The sequence below is a fragment of the Python bivittatus genome, unplaced genomic scaffold (assembly GCF_059951505.1).
Source record: "Python bivittatus isolate LINGU-HERP-01145 unplaced genomic scaffold, Pbiv_v1 ctg000330_np1212, whole genome shotgun sequence".
NCBI lineage: Eukaryota > Metazoa > Chordata > Lepidosauria > Squamata > Pythonidae > Python > Python bivittatus.
In genome coordinates this window covers 11,026,191-11,042,821 of record NW_028277058.1, presented here as the reverse complement: position 1 = coordinate 11,042,821, position 16,631 = coordinate 11,026,191, and the positions used below count along the sequence as shown (strand labels likewise).

Sequence of the window (16,631 nt, the reverse complement as noted above, 5' to 3'; positions counted from 1 at the left end):
ACCTGTGCCTTACCATCCAACTCCATTTGCCCTTTAAATGATTATTTCCAATACTAATGCAATCCAGGTGGTAAAACCTTTGTAGGCACCGCCTTGCTGTTTATGGTTACATCAATAGCTTATTTTTAATAGAGCACGATGAAGAACAAACCAGCGCTTTAATATGCTGATATGCATACAGTGCTAATTCTGGAGGCAGTTTTTGTGGGGGAGGGGAGAGGGAGAACCCAAGCAAATAAAAACATTTTGAAATGTAGCAGCCGGGAACTAAATGTCCCCATGTCGCCCAGAGAGAAATCCAAGTTTCCAAAGCACAGAGGTTTTTCGGGCAGAAGCTCCGTAATGACTTTCAGCTCCGATCCGGCTGGATGGCCGACTGTTTCTACCACTCTGCACGACTCCTTCTCTTGGGGCAGAAGCCCCAAGGCAGCCCCGTGACTTTCGCATCACAGCTTTGACCAGCAAGAGGGGAGGCAGAAGAGTAGAGGACACATTCTCGCTCTCTTTCTCTTGTCATTTATTTCATCGTTGAGGAAAGACAGCAACCCCAGGGACGGGCAGTTGCAAACAAGGCGACCGTTTTTTCTTCAGCGGGAGCAGCAGCGCCGCTCGAGAGGTAGAGCCGGCGCGCTCACGCGGGGGACTTTCAGAGTTGCTGGGACTGGCCGAAAAACAGACATCGCCTCCGGGTTCCAACAAGGGAATAAAGAAGCGGGGGGGGGGGGGGGATCTGTTGGACGCGGTTGCTGCAGTCTAGCGGGTGTCCTCTAGTGTGTCGTATTCCGCCCCCCCTCCCCCGCCCGCATCCTTGGGGATGTGCCTCGAGACCTTCCAACTCTGCCTTCCAGAGTTAGCAGCAGAAGGAACCGCTGGCGAGCGGCCAGCACGGCCACTTGGAGATACGTACCTCCCACTCGGCAGCCGTCTCTGGGTGTGCGTGCGGGTGCGGGTGCGGGGGGGGGGGATTGTGTGTGCTGCCAGCGCCAGGTCCCGTCCTTCTTCGGATCCTGCAAATTACCCATCAGGAAGATTTCTGCAGCGCCCCAAGACAGCCCAAGACAGCATGTCTGGGAGCAAATACGTAGATTCAGAGGTAGGACCTGCTTTGCATTTTTTTAAACTGCTTGACATTCCTGGCAGCCGGTACCTGTTCCAGCCGTCTCGCGAGCCCTCTTGGCTGGCCTCTTATCTTGTTCCCTCCACCTCGGAGCCCCTTCCCGAGTGGGGAGGAAGCCCGGACTTTTCCGGGCAAGGGGAGGTTATTCGTCTCGGTTGTGACCAGTAACCCGATCTCCTTGGCTGGGCACTTCTCTTTCCTCCCCCCCACCCCCACCCCCGAGTTGGGTTGCTCACTTTCTTTCGCCCCGCAGCAGTCGGAGGACTGCACCAGCTCGAGCGTTTCCACCCCGAAGCCAGCAGGGAAACGACTCTCGGCGCGTAAGTGTTGCGAGGGGGGGGGGGCTTTGCCGCTCTGCAAAACCTCTCGGATGTAGGACCCCCGTGAGCCCCCCCCCAAAGTCCGAGTTGTTGTTATTTTTAATTTAGGCGGAGAGAGGATTTCTGGAGAAAGCCGCCCCCAAGTCCACCGGCCACAAGTCTGTAAAGGAGACTCTCGCTCTTAGGCGGCTACGGGCTGCTGCGCCCGTCCAGGAGAGGGGCGCGAGGTTGGCATTGCTTTAGCAAGGTGGCGCGGGTTGGGCCTCCGCCCAAGAGTTTTTGTGCGTGGCTACTGAGGTTTCGGGACCTGGTTTTTTTTTACTTTGAAATTCTCTAACAAAACCGATCAGGCCTAGGGAAAGACGATTTCCCGTTCATTTTAGGCGCATGCTAAAAAACGGAGGAAGGTTGACAAGGTAGGTTTTCTTTTTCCTGGGCGATTTTATTCCTGGGAACTATCAGCCAGGCAGCCTTTCCGACTTCGTCCAGTCCAGACGCTGTGGCCTCGATGGCTGGGTGATGGGTATTAGAGCGCCAAGACTTTTGACAGGCTCCAAGTTGGAGGAGGCTGCAAACTTCACTTTTCATGGCCAAAGTCACTTTACTTCAAATTAAATCTTTTGAACTCTCGTTCATCATTCTATGATGTAATAGTAATGAATGGTCAGCTTTCTCCCTCTTCCTCCCAAACCTGCCTGTGGGGAAATCAGGGTCCTAAACTGTCGGACGTTGCCCATTTAATCATCGCTGCGTGGTCCCCTTCCCACCCACCCCAATTGCTTGGGGACGCTCAGGTGAGGCGGGCGAAGAGCTTTTAGGCCACCCTCAGATGCTGCCTGGGTGCTCCAAAGGAGCCATGGTTGTAGCTGATCTGAGAGCGAACATAAAAGGAGATTTTAGGCGTTCCTTCGGGAGCAACTCTGTGAAGGGCGGGGGGGCTCATGCGATGCGCAGAATATCGTGGCCATTGGAGTTGGGAACCTCCGGCTAACCAAAGGATCTGTCAAGTTCCAGCTGATTCTCTCCCGCGGAGGAGTGGGTGGGTAATTCTGGCAGCGGCGGCATTTATCGGCGATTTCGGCGCTCGGAGCCTCGAAGCGCTGGAATTCAAGGGCGAGGTAGCTGCTCCCTGCCCCGCGGAGCTCGCCCGCGCCCTGCTTCTGCCTGGAGAGGCCCCCTGGCGGCGCGAGGTGGCATTGCGGCTCAGGCCGGGGCGCAGAGGGGTGTGGTGGAGGTGCTTTTCAAAAAGCCCAGGCTTGGGGAGATTGCCCGGACGAAGTGTCTGCTGGCTTGGCCTGCTCCCCTCTCCAGCCAGCAGCTCTGAATCGCCGCGTGAATCTTTTTCCAGCGCCCCCCCCCCGCCTCCCTTTCCTTTCCTTTCCTTTCCCTTCCCAGGAACGCTCAGTTCAGGCCGCGCGGCGGACTGACCGCTTTCCCCCCGGCCCCGCTTCCCTCTAGGATTTTCTCTACACGGCGCCCATCCGGGAGCAAGGGAACATCTACAAGCCCAACAACAAGGTCATGGCTGAGGAGCTTAGCGAGAAGGAGTTCCAGGACGTCCACACCAAGGAAATCGACTTGGTTAACCGGGACCCCAAGCATCTCAACGACGAGGTGGTGAAGGTAGGAGCCGCAAACCCGTTTCCGCGCTCGCCCTCCCCCGACGCGGGGGAAACGGATGACGGGGGCTTTCGTCCAGTGCTGGCAGGTTGGATAATGTCGCCCAGGACTCACCTTTTTAAGAGCGATAGGAAAACTCTGACGCAGGGGCCAGCAGAGAATTGCAGGATGCAGCATCTTTACCCCTGTTAAGCGATCTGAATGGCCGATTGAATCACTTAACGCGTTTAGAAAGGGAAAAGCGCTCTGTTGCCGGAATGAAGCTTTTTAATGTTTACCTTCCTAATAGGGCATTTAGTGGAGTTTATTATTCCCTTTTAGAGTGTGACTTGTTCCATAAATAACCATCTGGAAAAGCTGCCTGCAGGCACCCAGTGGCTTGGGAATCCTGTGTTTCCAGCAAGTTAATAATTGAGTAACTTGTTGATCACCTGTAAAATGGGAACAGTGCTACTGACTATGTGGGGTGCTAAGACTATGAAAAAGTTAAGGATCACTAAAGATACATAGAAAAGCAAAGCAGTAAATCTTGTAGAAAGGGTGGTGGTTGTTTTTTTTGGCTCCTAGAGAGGAAAGTTATTTTGGGCACACGTATCTGGGAATCAGCTCTGTTAAACATAATAGATCTGACTTCTGAGAAAACAAAGCATATATAAAATTGGTGGCTATAGCCAACAAAACTGTTTGTTGTTCTACATGTGTTTATATTTAAGATGCCATGTGATTTTTTTTTTTTTTTAATACTGTGTAATTCTAATCCTACACTCACTTCTCAGGGCTTACTGTGGAATAACCAGGCTAAATATTGCATTATTTTGCAACATCTGATCATGGAAGAGAAAACAAGTTGCTGCCCAGAATAAGTTTGGGAGGTTGTGTGACTAAGAGGAAACATGTATTTGAATATTTTCTTCATTAAACACAACACTGCCCACAAGACCCTGCCTTCAGAAGACTGGAGGAGTTAAAAAAAGGGGGAGGGAACAGCATTATGCATTGGTAAGTTAACCAAATGGAAAAGAGTAGTTTGTCTGCAATGTTTAATCTCCTTTGGCTTATTTAATTCTAAAATGGGCAGATTTATTTTTAAATAGACAGGTATTTTCAACAACTGCAGATGTGGAGGCCACTTTAGAAATCTTATTCCACTTTTTCTTTGTCACAGAAGGAAATGCCAGCACTAAGATGATGCCTATTAAAAGGATAAAGGACATAATGTAAAGCAGGGATGTCAGGAAGGGTATGGGGACTTTGAGAGGTGTACTGGAGGCCACACCATAAAGTAGACAGGGCCAGCCAGGACAAAAGCAAAATCTCAATTAAATTTAACTAAATATAGGTAACATAATTCTTCAGGTACCTTTCACTTATTCACACTTACAATTCCCATTTGGTGGCAACGTCTGGAGGTGGCCTGGAGGCCTCATGTAAGTTTTGGGGGGATTGTATATGGCCTCACATTGAAAGCAAAAAACAGAATAGTGGGGACGTTTTGTTCAGAACTATTTCCCAATAAATTTAGAATGTAATTGCATGCAGACTGGCGTTAGAATAAGTCTCATGAATTAATTCTGGATGCCTAGTATTAGGCTCTGATTCAGAGTTTTTCAAAAGTTAAAGAAAAATCACTCAAATGCAGTCAGTGACATCCATATCACTTTTTTTTCCCCCTAAGTACAACAGAAAGGGCGACGCTTGTATTCCTCTGAAAAAACACCACGGCCTCCATTCTGTGGGGTTCCATGCAGTTTAGTGGCCATCAACAAGTCCTGTGGTTTGCAAAAAATCAAAAACTTGTGCTCTAATTGATTAAAGTTAATATAAAGGGTGATCCAGATTTCTGTAACTGAGAAAAATAGATGAAAGGCTACATAGGCATGTGGGTTCACAGCTGATGAAAATAAATACATTATTATCCTACTCGACTTCCTAGCTTCAAGGCTGAGTGTCACTGCCTATGCAGGTACTGTTAGCATCACAGATCAAATGCAGTGGGGCCGGGGGGGGGGGCAGAATTAGGATGCGAGGAAATACAAAAAAGGGCAAAACCAACCTAAAATAGTGGAGGGGGTTGGGAGAATAAAAGCAAGGAGGGAAGCAGGGTTTGCCAAAAGATGGTTCTGTACTATTGCCCATTAAAAAGTGGCAGCAGTAGACATTTATTTATTTATTTATTTATTTTATTTATTTATTAGATTTCTCTCCCACCCATCTCCCTTACAATAGGGGACTCTGGGTGGGTTACAAAAACATTAAAACTATAAATATATATAAAATACATACCATATATACAATTAAAACAATACTAAAAACAAAAAAAATCCAAGAAGATGGAAAATCAGGGCGGGGACAGCCAGCCACTATGGGGCTAGCCATCACCCTGCTTGAGACGTTTGCACTCCGTAGAGTGGGTCAAAGGAGGGGTGCCATCGCAACAGCTGCCTAGCTGACCAGTAAGCAACCAGTGTGGGAGGAGATAGACAGGGAGGAGGATAAGGCCAGGGGTTGACTCCAGTCTGCCCTTCTCCCTCACTTTTTCCTCTCTGTTGCCTGAAGCAGCCAATGTACCTACCATGTGCCTACAATAATGTCCAGGCCAGCCTTGGGGCAATGCATTAGAGATGGCTGGAAAGGGCTTGGCCCTTTGGAATTTTGCACAGACGACTTTATACTGCCACATAGTGTTGCAGGCCCCACCTGGCCTGCACGGCTTCCATTGCATCGACCTGGATTTCATGCAAGATGTTTTGCCAAAGAACCATTTCCAACTTCATCAGTCCAGAGCCCGCCTGTAGATCCCTTTCCCAGTTAAAGAGGCCTGAAGAAAAAGAGAAACGATTACAGTAAATAACTGGGCAGAAGTGCTCTTTTGGACCTCTCGTTGCCTTGGTAGTCAGACTTTGTCCATTCCAATGAATCTGGGTCAATGGAAACTACTGTTAGGGACTATCAAAGAAAACTGCAGGTATTTGCATTTGGGGATGTCACCACTGAGGGCAAAGGAGGTATAATTGAAGTCTCGTTGGGTTTAGGACGCCTGTCCTTCCACAGTGAGCTTGATGTAAAACAGAGAGATGCAACTGCTAAAAGTTGCACTCGGCTTTTCGATGGAGTGCTGGAGATTGTGCTCTGAAGAGCAGGCCGAAAAGGGGGAAAGGCTAGAACAAAAATAGCTTGATTTAATGTAATTAATTAAAACCAGATGACATTAATTAAAGTAGAGCTAATGTGATTCCTCTCAGTGTACTGAATCATTTTCATCTTTTTCTATATGAGAAATTACCATTTGGTGGCAAATTTGGGAAGGACTTGGAGGTCTCAGTTAAGGCTTTAGGGAGTCCTCAGTGCTGAAACCTATTTATAAGAGAGAGAAACCCATGTTACTCAGCAGTGTTGTCTGGTAGAAGTTCTGTGAGGGAAAAAAATGAGTTTACACTATTGGTAGAATATTGGAGTAGGCAAGGTTTCTCTAGACTTTCTGAAGAAGGCTGATATACATGGGAAAAGCAGGTCTTTTTAAGGCCAGCAAGCAACTGAATTTCTGCTTCTAGAATATCATTTTCCAGTTTCTATGAAGAACTTTTATTGATATTGACTCTAGTTATTTCTGTTTTAGTTAGCTTAATAAAATTTCAAGTGATTTGTAATAGGACAAGAGTATATGGACAGTGGCATCTGTGAGGAGGAGAAAAAAGAATCAGATGCTGGTCATGACTGCATGATTGAAGCTCCATCACATTTTACATGCATGTCACATCAACACATGTACCAAAAAGTTCAGGGCTTTGATTGCACAGTTGTGACCTCCATCTTGACTTTTTTGACTCACCCCTGCAGACACCCCAATGCCTGGGTATGTATGGAATGTGTTTCCATTACAACTGAATAATCAGGTAGATGCCATATATTTGGGATACGTGACTAGAGCTTTCAAGGTAGATTTTTTTCAACAGAGATTCAAAATCTGGCATGCTCATATTTCATTGGCTTGAACTAGTTCTTAAGCTAGTTCATATCCTGAAAGGAAATTATATCATTCCGTTCATTCACAATGTTTTGCTTGCATTATTACATTTATTTTGCCTCAAAGCTAATTCAAATTTTTTCCTACATAGTGCAAGTGGTTCAGTGAACTGGTTTGGAACACATATAAGATTGTATATTTGAATGTTTCTGCATGTCAGATGTTTCCTACTGCCAGAACCCACTTCCCTGAGATTCTGTCAAGGATTTTCTTTTGGTTGATTGTCAAATGAGCAATCAACACTGTCTAATGTATCTACATTCTATAGTGTCACACTAAAGTGAGCCTTGTCACATTTCTCCTCTGTATTTCCATTAGTTCTTAATCTTTAGGAGAAGGATGGGCAACATTCATTTTCTTTCTCCATCAGAGAATCATTGTTAGGAGAGGCCAAAGGGCCTTCTATTCTAGACCCATCCACTAGTCCACTTGGAAGAAGTACCATGTAGGTACTTCTTCCAAGCCAGCAGAATTCTCCCCACAAATCAAATATTCTCATTTCAGCTATTGCAAATCAAGAATGAGAAATAGGACTTGAATCTAAAGCTCTATTCCAGTATACTCTTAGGTGGAACAAAGCGCCACTAAAATTACTGAGAGAGTTCCTTTTGAGTAACAACACATTGAATTGGATTTGGGTTTCTCAACATGAGGCAACGCTGTCCCACAATAGATAGTTAAGATTTCATGCAGAAATGCATGAAAAAGTAGCTTAATACTGTAACATTACTTTTTTTTTTTTTTAGCTGGGAAGAGAAACTAGGCTTGGGAAGAAGGGGAGTGTTTGGGGAATTCAGAGAACATATTTCCTAGCTTGTGCTTCAGAGCAGCTGAAGTTCGCAAAGCAGGATAATCTTCTAAGGGTTAGTGATATAAAGAAGGCTGGATGGAATCTACATTGCTCTCTAACAACATAACCAAACACAGAGAGATGGATCCTAGTGGGAATAGAAGACAGCTCACCAGAAAGAAAAATAAGGGCAAAAATGCATATTTTAGAGGAAATGTTTGCAAACATTCCTCAAGGGAGAAATTAAAGATGTCAGTTACATCCAGTGTCCTAAAGGAAAGTGGGAATGCTACAAACAGATTCAGATTAGGGACCCATTAAATACAAAAGATTTCCCCTTCTCATCTCTGTCTACCTACATGGTACTGGGGAGGCATTTTAAAAGTATAGTTTCAACGGGTCTCTGCTTTTAAAACTCTTAAAATCATGTTGAGGGTGGGGGGTTTGCAGCATTTCCCTTTGAAGATGATTGAATTTGTTGTTGTTCTTTCATTCAGCTAAAACTGCAGGCAACGAATATTTTAGAGTCAGGTCCAAGTTACAGGTATAAACTGGGCGATGTTATGCAAAGCTTATTTTAGATTGCAGTGGCTAGGGGACAGATCTCAATTGTGATAAAGTTTTGCATCCGAGCTGAAAGTTGCCATTCTATGCAATGACATCCAGGGACAAGGGAAACTTCATCATCGGTAAAATGTTGGACAGAAATACAAGGCCTGCCATGTTTGCACATGCATCAAAAAGGGCACAGCTTGTATCTTGATGCCCTGCTTGCCATCTTGCTGATTTTGATACACACACAGAGCAGTGCAGCTGGTTCTACCCAAGCAGTTGATGAAATGTGGATAGACATAAGATTTGCAGGCTGTACTTTGATTTTTCCTGGAATCCAAAACCTTCTGGCCAGTCTGGTGCAAAAGATGTCCATATAGAATTAAATTTTGGATCTCTTCAGAATTCATTGAACTGAACTGGATTTACATCTTTACCACATTAAAAGAAGAAGAAAAAACTTGATTACAGCTTTCTTTGTTGGATTTGCATTCTTTTGTTGCTGCTGTTGGGAAGAGACAATTATGTTGCTGTTACTGTTGAACAACTGAAGATCAGAAACCCTTGCTGATCTATAACAGATCACCAAAGATCTACAAGTGGCTGCAGACTTACTTTCTGCCCAGTCTAACAGGGATCATGAAGTAAATGTTACTTTTGAACTGTAATAGTTTGGAACACCAGTAGATACTTTCTGTCCCTGTGTGAAGGACAGAGAAAATGCTTCACTACCAAGGTCCTAAACAGTACCAAGGCAGTTTGCTTTCTTTTCAAATGTATTTCAGTTTCTCAGTCTAGCAACAGCTAGGGTGTTTTCTGCTTGTCTCCTATCCAACCAGCAGATGACATTTTTCAAAATTCATCCTGTAATAGCTCAGCTCATGCAGTAACTGACCAGGCCCAGTCCTGCTTAGCTTTCAAGCCCAGACAAGGTTAGCTGGGTGTGGCCCATAGCTGAATAGCTGGACGGGTATAAAGTAATTTGCTGCAAATATGCCCGTTTATCAAGGAATACGCTTCCTTGAAATTACTGAGTTCTCCTTTTAAATAAGTGTGCATGGTATTGTTAACTATGTTAAATGACATTCATAAAATAAATAATTTTTAAAAAGAAAGTCCTAACAGTTGTCACATATCTCATTGACTTGAAAGGCACAGTTCTTCTTTTTTTTGGTGAGAAGTTTCTAGCTGTTTACTTGTCCATTTTTTTCACAACTACACTTGTTTTAAATAAACATGGACCTTCAAGGTACAGAAATATCTCTGTAGGGAACGGCCCTTTATTTGTCTCCTTACAGTCTTCTTGGTTTCCTTCAGTGTTTGATCCACTACAGACATGTTATGGTTTCTTGCTGGTGTGCCAGATGCGACAATCATTCAGCACCCCTCCCACCAACAGATATTTTGTTTTCATCCCAGTTAAAGGGGCAGTTTTTGAAGGCAATCCTGTCAGTTAATTCTTCATATTCCTTTCATAGGCATCCATTATAAGCCCCAAAATTGTTAACGTAATGACAGGCACATCACAATGTCATGATGAGAAATGATGCAAGTATATAATTTGTGTCCTTTGCAAGACGACATCATGATGCCTGTAACATTATTTGCTCCCCTACCAGCAGATGCTACATTCCTTTATTCAGCCAGTGATAACTTAGCTCACATTGTAACTTAGGAACTGGTGTTTGGGTTTTAATAGGAATGTAGAGCAAAAGTGGAAACAATATTTGGCCCTGAGTTTATACATGCCTATAAATCATAGAATTATAGAATTGGAAAGGGCTGCAAGGATCACTTAGTTCAACCTTCTGCAGTGTGCAGGAGAACCAATTAGAGCTTCCTTAAGAAGTGTCTATCCAGATTCTTCTTAAAAACCTCCGGAGGTGGAGAACCCACAACTTCCATAGGTACACTATTCCATTGTTATACAGAGCTTACCACGAAGAACCTTTTTTCTTTCTTTCTTATATTTAAATGAAATTTAAGGAAGTATGACTCATATCTATTATTTCTAGTCCTAGTTTCTGTGACAACAGAAAATAAAAAAGGTTTTAGTTCATGGAAGCACCTTTGGAGTATTTATCATTATAAAGTGATTAGTAAGGTCTGTATTCAAAATCTATTGTTTTGAAGGAAGTCAGTGGACCCCATCACATGAATGACCCTGGGCCACTATGCTTGATTTCCTACATTCCTACCTGGATGGCTGGGGAATTCTGGGAATTGAAGTCCACATAACTTAAAGTTGTCAAGGTTGAGGAACACAGCTCTAGAGCAGTGTTCCTCAACCGTGGCAGCTTGAAGATGTGTGGACTTCAATTCCCAGCCAGGGAGGAATTCTGGGGAATTCTGAGAGTTGAAGTCCACACATCTTCAAGCTGCCAAGGTTGAGGAACACTGCTCTAGAGCAAAACCATACAAATGCCATACAGCACAGTGAGAATTATAGAATAGCAGTCCCATCTACCAGTGACCCATGGTCAGTGTCAATAATGTGTCCTCTTGGGTTCCAACATTTTCTCAGAGATGCCTGGTACTGGTGCCAGGCCTTTTGCCATATAAGTCAGCTTGTTGAGAAGAAAAGGTGTTTCCAGGTTTCATTGTATGCATACAAGGGAAATGAGAGATCTAGCAATGAAGAATACATAGGCTTAGTCAGTTTTCTAGATTAATGGAAGATACAAAAGTATAGCTACTATTAATTGATTTACACTCTTTGAAGTCACTTCTTTTTCATGTATAGGATCCCTGGTTTATTCCAATTATTTGGTTTAGGTTAGATTCTGTGCACTGTAGCCATTTGTTTAGGACTTTTGCATTCTGTGTCCCTGATCCAACACCTACATAGTGTCATAAAAGCAAAGCCAAACACAGACAGATGATTAAGCTAAGGCCAAGGAATCTGCCTTGTAAGCAGTTCTTTAGATGGCTTCACTATTGTTTCAGAAATGCCTCATGATGTTATGTACTTGTTCATTATTTGGGGGTGCCCAATGTGCCATGTGCCAAATGCATAAACTTCATGCCAAAGGGGACAGAGACATTTACAAGGCAGAAAGTGCCAACCACACAGATGGAAGTCCCAGTAGGAACTAAGTTTCATGTTGCTGGATAAATGTTGCTAGTTTGCATGGACAATGGCTGTAGGTTGAATTGCTGACACTGCCTATAACTCTTTGGCCCTCCAGTGTCTAACAGAAGAATAATTCACGCAGAGTAAAATATGTAAGCAGTTCTTCAGATTATTTCAGTGTTGTTTCAAAAACTGTCTTGCAATCTGTGAAAAGCAGTAGGTTTTTATAAAAATTAAAAAGGTTTTAATTTGCATCCTCTGTATAGATTGTATAGATTTGGGATATGAAGTTTTGGTTACTGTGTACCAACAATTACTAACACACTTAAAAGTCAGAAGATGCTCTGAGCTAGTAATGGTAAAATCACTGACCCAGACTTAGACATTGTGTTAAACTAGGCTACCATAAAAAAATCCAGACATTCATTCAGTGGTAGTGGAGTTAGAATTTTCTGTTTCTCTTGGCTGCCACCTAGTGGTCATCTGGATTGTCACAGTACTCATTAAACCAGGACTGGGTAAAGTTTTGGTGACCAGAAGCCACAGTTAGCATTTCTGGAGGCAACAATTGATGGGGTGATAATGCAAAATGAGCGAGTCCATTATCTTCTATTCTCTTCCTGTTTGGAGGAATTGAGGGGTTCTTTTTAAAATCACGCTGGGGCTATTGTAGGGTTTATGCCATCATGTTTGTTCCCTGTATAAAAATAGTGGAAGCCGTGTTTCTCAACCTTGGCAACTTTAAGAGGCGTGGACTTCAACTCCCAGAATTCCTCAGCCAGCTTGCTTATCAGAACTAGGCTGTGATAGCCCAATATAGCCCAAATGGAATCCAGGGTCAAAGGCAGCTACTTGTAAATATCAGAAGCTTGAGACAGGGCAGGAAAGGCTGTTAATTTTAAACAATTTTTGGAAACTCTGGAATGAGAAGAAACCTTCAGCCACATAATGAAAAAAGCTCCAGTGTAGCTCCTGCTGAGAACTTTTCCTCTGCTATTCAAAGCTCTAAGAGAAATTAAAAGCTTGCTCAGTTATAAGATGATGGTTAGTCCCCCAGAAACATTCTACTGATGGTAGATTTTCCTTATAAACTAGCATAGCTGCTTTGCTTTTTTATGTATCTTACACAATCATATTATACTGTACAGTCCCTAGAACTCACACCTTTAGAGTTGGAGAGAATGAATATTTGTTTATTTTTGTCTGAAGTTTATAGTTGCCAATGCCAGCATGAAAAGTTGAAAGCTGCTTTTTAAAATTAAAAAAAAAATCTAAAAGAGACATGATCTAATGAGATTTTTTTAAAAAAGGAAAATTGTAGCATGAAGCATGTAAAAAGTACACGGCCGAGAGAGAATTGCTGGAAAAATCTCATTATAGAGAGTCCAGAGGCTACTTACCTCCATGCATATATAAAACAGCTGTGGAGTTGACGCACATAAGTCTATATGTTAGGTTTGATGCATTCATCTGTTCTTCCAGTGCTTTTTTGTTCCTTCCCCAAGTGCAGCCTCTCTTTACACCCACTCATGGCCTTTCTCTGAATCAGTAAATATTGCCACAGATGCACTAACGGATTATTGTTTTCAGCCTGCTTGAGCACAACCAGTCAAATTATGCCGCCTGTCGGAAGGGTGCGGCCGAGAGAAAAGGGCCCTTGTATATGTGCGTGCCCTTTGCCAACTCCTACTCGTGGTTGTCTGTAACTTTTTTCCTCTTATTTTTTTAAACTAAAGCTATAATCCTATGCATACTTACCGAGAGATAAATGCCTCTGCAACTGGTTAATATTAACTTCCAAAGAACGCTGAGATCTGGCTATAAGACCCTTTACACAGTTGATCAGAAAAAGTCAATCTGTTCAAAAACATTTGTGGAATGGCTTGGTGTTGCTGATCAAAGCTTGTTTTGAAGATCAGCAACATTAAACCATTGCACAAGTGCAGTTTTGTTATTCAAGTCACCCACTTAAGCAACTCTTTTAGCAGTCTGGTATTTAACTCTCATCAGGATTAGACATGGTCCAGATTCTTAGCTTGGAGATTAACAAACCCTTGCCAGCCTCAGCTAGGTATGTTGGCTTCTGGAATCAATGATATTAGTTACGCTTCTGTGCTGATCAGAAATGTTGGGTTATGCATGTTAAGTGAATAACTGCTGAAGATGAGTAAAATCAGGCTGGATACCCAAACTGAAGACATTATGCACATTAAAATAATGGCCAGAGGTACCAGTTTCAAATTGCACTGGGAATTTAGACCGGGTTTATTATTGCTGTTGGGATTACCGATGGGAGTGCCCCTGCAGTGTCAGCCTTTGCATTTAATCAGACAGTAGTTGGATTGCTATAACCCTGGCTTTACAGGAGGGCTGAGAAAACCTATCTGCTGCGCCAACAACCCATTCAGTTTGAAAGCCCTTTGCAATGGACCATAAATCCAGCCTGCTTTTCCTTCGCTTTGTCCTCATCTGCTGCAGATCATGAACACTTTCCGGTTCTTGCTACCGCTTACTGAATGACAATCCAATCCAATCTTTATTATGGCCATAGACCACTTAAGTGACTAATAAACATGAACTGGGAAGGCAGGGATATGGCAGTGTTTCCAATGAAAAACAACGCACTGGAGAAACATGCTGGAATGCACATTCCATCTGACACAGCAGCATGGGATGGGGAAAAATGTAGTTTCCCATAGCCGTAGAGCAGGCTTATTTATTTATTTATTATTTTTTGCTGCTTGCAAATACTGTGCTATGATTGATGGGGCATATCTTGCAGCAAACATGAGATATAATCCTGATGTGAGAGACACATTTCTTCCCCCCCTCCCCGTCAGTCTCTTGTATACGAAAGCCTTGATTTTAATGATAGAACTCAGAGATGTCTCCTCATTGTATACGTCTCTAAGCCAACAACATTGAAATATATAATTATTATATTATTAATTAGATTTATATCCCATCATCGTTTTGTACAACTCAAGGTGGCATATATAATGCTCCTGCCTCCTATTTTCCTCACAATAATAGCCCTGTGAGGTGCATTGGGCTGAGAGTGAGTGACTGGCCAAAGTCACCCAGAAAGCTTTCATGCCTAAGAGATGACTAGAACTCATGGTCTTCTGGTTTCTAGTCCAGCACCTTAACAACTACACCAAACCCGCTTTCTCTGTACAGGTAGTCCGCAGTTTAAGAATGAGTTCCATTCCCAAGGTCTGCCTTAAGTTGCATTTGTATATAAACTGGAACAGTATTATTGTATAATATTGTATAAGCAGTATTGTGTAATGAACTCAAACCATTGTGTAGTTAACTTGAATCATTGTGTATGTAACTCAAATTTTGCTACAATAGGCTCTGTTCTTAACTATGAGTTATCCTGAAACTGGGCATTCTTAACCCAGGGACTACGTGTATATCAATGGCATTTTTAAAAAATCTTAAATGCTTTAGGAGTAAGAATAGGAAGTGGCATGAGGTGCTTAATGCTTTCCTTGATGGTCATTTTTCCTTACTAAGACTGTAGTCTTGTGTCTGTACTTGAGAACTAAGTCCATTTAATTTAATAGGACAGTCCCTTGAGTAAACATGCACAGGTTTTCACTGGATACTGGGAGCTTTGAGATTTTGTGGAGTATGGTATAATGTAAGTACATAAAGTTGAGATCATCCACAGCCAAAACTATTTTCCATAGTTTGCCTGTAAGGGTGGGCATCTGTTTACAATTCTTATGAATGGAAGAGAAACTCTGGCTGGGAGGTGATGTGGAGCAGAAATCATCACCTACATTTGCCCTCCTGTTCCTTACTTCCATCTGCTCTCATCCTGATGTATCTACATAGGGTTTGCCTTGCTATTGTATTTTCACTTCCTGATATCACATATTATTTTCAATTGAACAGTGTTTTAGGAGTCTGTTTGTATGTGTAATTGTATCAAGAAGTTACTGACGTCTGGATATTTTTTTATCTTTATGATGAGACTACAGAGTTAGCTAGATTTGATGGAAGTAGATACTGATCTGTTTGACTTGATTCAGAGGTCAGTTTTATCATTTCTCAGGTCTGCATGTTTTACTCAAACACCCACTGATATAAAACTCAGGATTTTATCTAGTGTGGGTTTCATGAAATAAAGCAATTATGCTTATTCTGGTCAAAGACTCATGCTGTTTATTATCTTTTCCCCCCAATATAATCAAACCCTTATGCAAAAGGTTTACAAATTTTTAAAACCAGTGCCCATGAGTCATAGTAACATAGTTTTGTACATACATAATTATAAACATAATTACATGTTGACTTGCTATAGTGACAACTTAAATCCTGTGCTGAAAATTCAAAAGATCCATTTACTGGGCAAAATTGGCAATCTCAAGGCAGTCCCCAAAAGTGTCTTTTTGGCATGCAGTTGTTCAGACCAAGGAAAATACATTTGCAGGTATACAAAATTACTCACTGTCTGGTTTTTCCACTTCATTATGGCACCCTTCTCTTGCCTTAGCAGTAAATCCTGGAAAATAGCATTTGCTGCATAAGCTGTGCTGGAATCCTGCATTAAAACACTGGTAGTCATTACTGGTGAATCCAGTTCTCCCCCATCCCCACCCCGACAACACTCTTTATTAGCAACTTTGTGCATGGAGCATGGAGGGAAAAATCAACCAAGCTTCTTAGTAGTTATGGAGGTAGCCGAGAAGATAAGAAGCAGAAGCACTGTCTATTTGGCTTGAGGGAGTTGCTGACTGTCTAGCATTAAGCACATACAGTACGAGAACATTCTTATAACACATTTTTCAAAATGTGAGAGTCATCTATCTAATCCTGTTCACGCATATGGCGTGTACGGTGAACAACTGGGATTGTAAATGAGGACTGTGCCTGCTGCCCTCCCGTCTGAACAGATGTGGTAGCCACTTCACATATTCCTTTCCACATGTTCAATAAACGGTTGTGAGGGAGATCAGAACGGTTGACCCTCCCCTCTGCCTCAGCATGTCTGTTAGACTTACCAGTAAAATAGTGGCATAAGAAAAAGGGGCTGTGCAGCTCTATGTATGTATTTTTCTCTGTGAAATCCGTAATCTCACATAATCGGGATTCTGGGTTGCGTAGATGAAGATACATACGGC

The 16,631-nt window shown here is 42.8% G+C and overlaps 1 protein-coding gene across 5 annotated transcripts in view; it reads left to right on the top strand.

Moving 5' to 3' along the window:
• Positions 1-354: 354 nt before the first annotated feature.
• CAV1 (caveolin 1) overlaps positions 355-16,631 on the top strand; it is a 36,560-nt gene continuing 20,283 nt past the window's right edge. The window contains exons 1-2 of one of the 5 annotated variants that reach the window (XM_088141705.1): positions 355-616; positions 2,896-3,060. In XM_088141705.1, coding sequence (XP_087997831.1) covers positions 2,959-3,060 — 102 coding nt within the window. In that variant the 5' untranslated portion in view covers positions 355-616; positions 2,896-2,958. Of the gene's footprint in view, positions 617-754; positions 1,094-1,280; positions 1,438-1,628; positions 1,854-2,344; positions 2,477-2,895; positions 3,061-16,631 lie in introns of those variants that run through there. The other 4 variants (XM_088141703.1, XM_007432057.2, XM_007432058.4 and 1 more) reach the window with 4 other exon arrangements.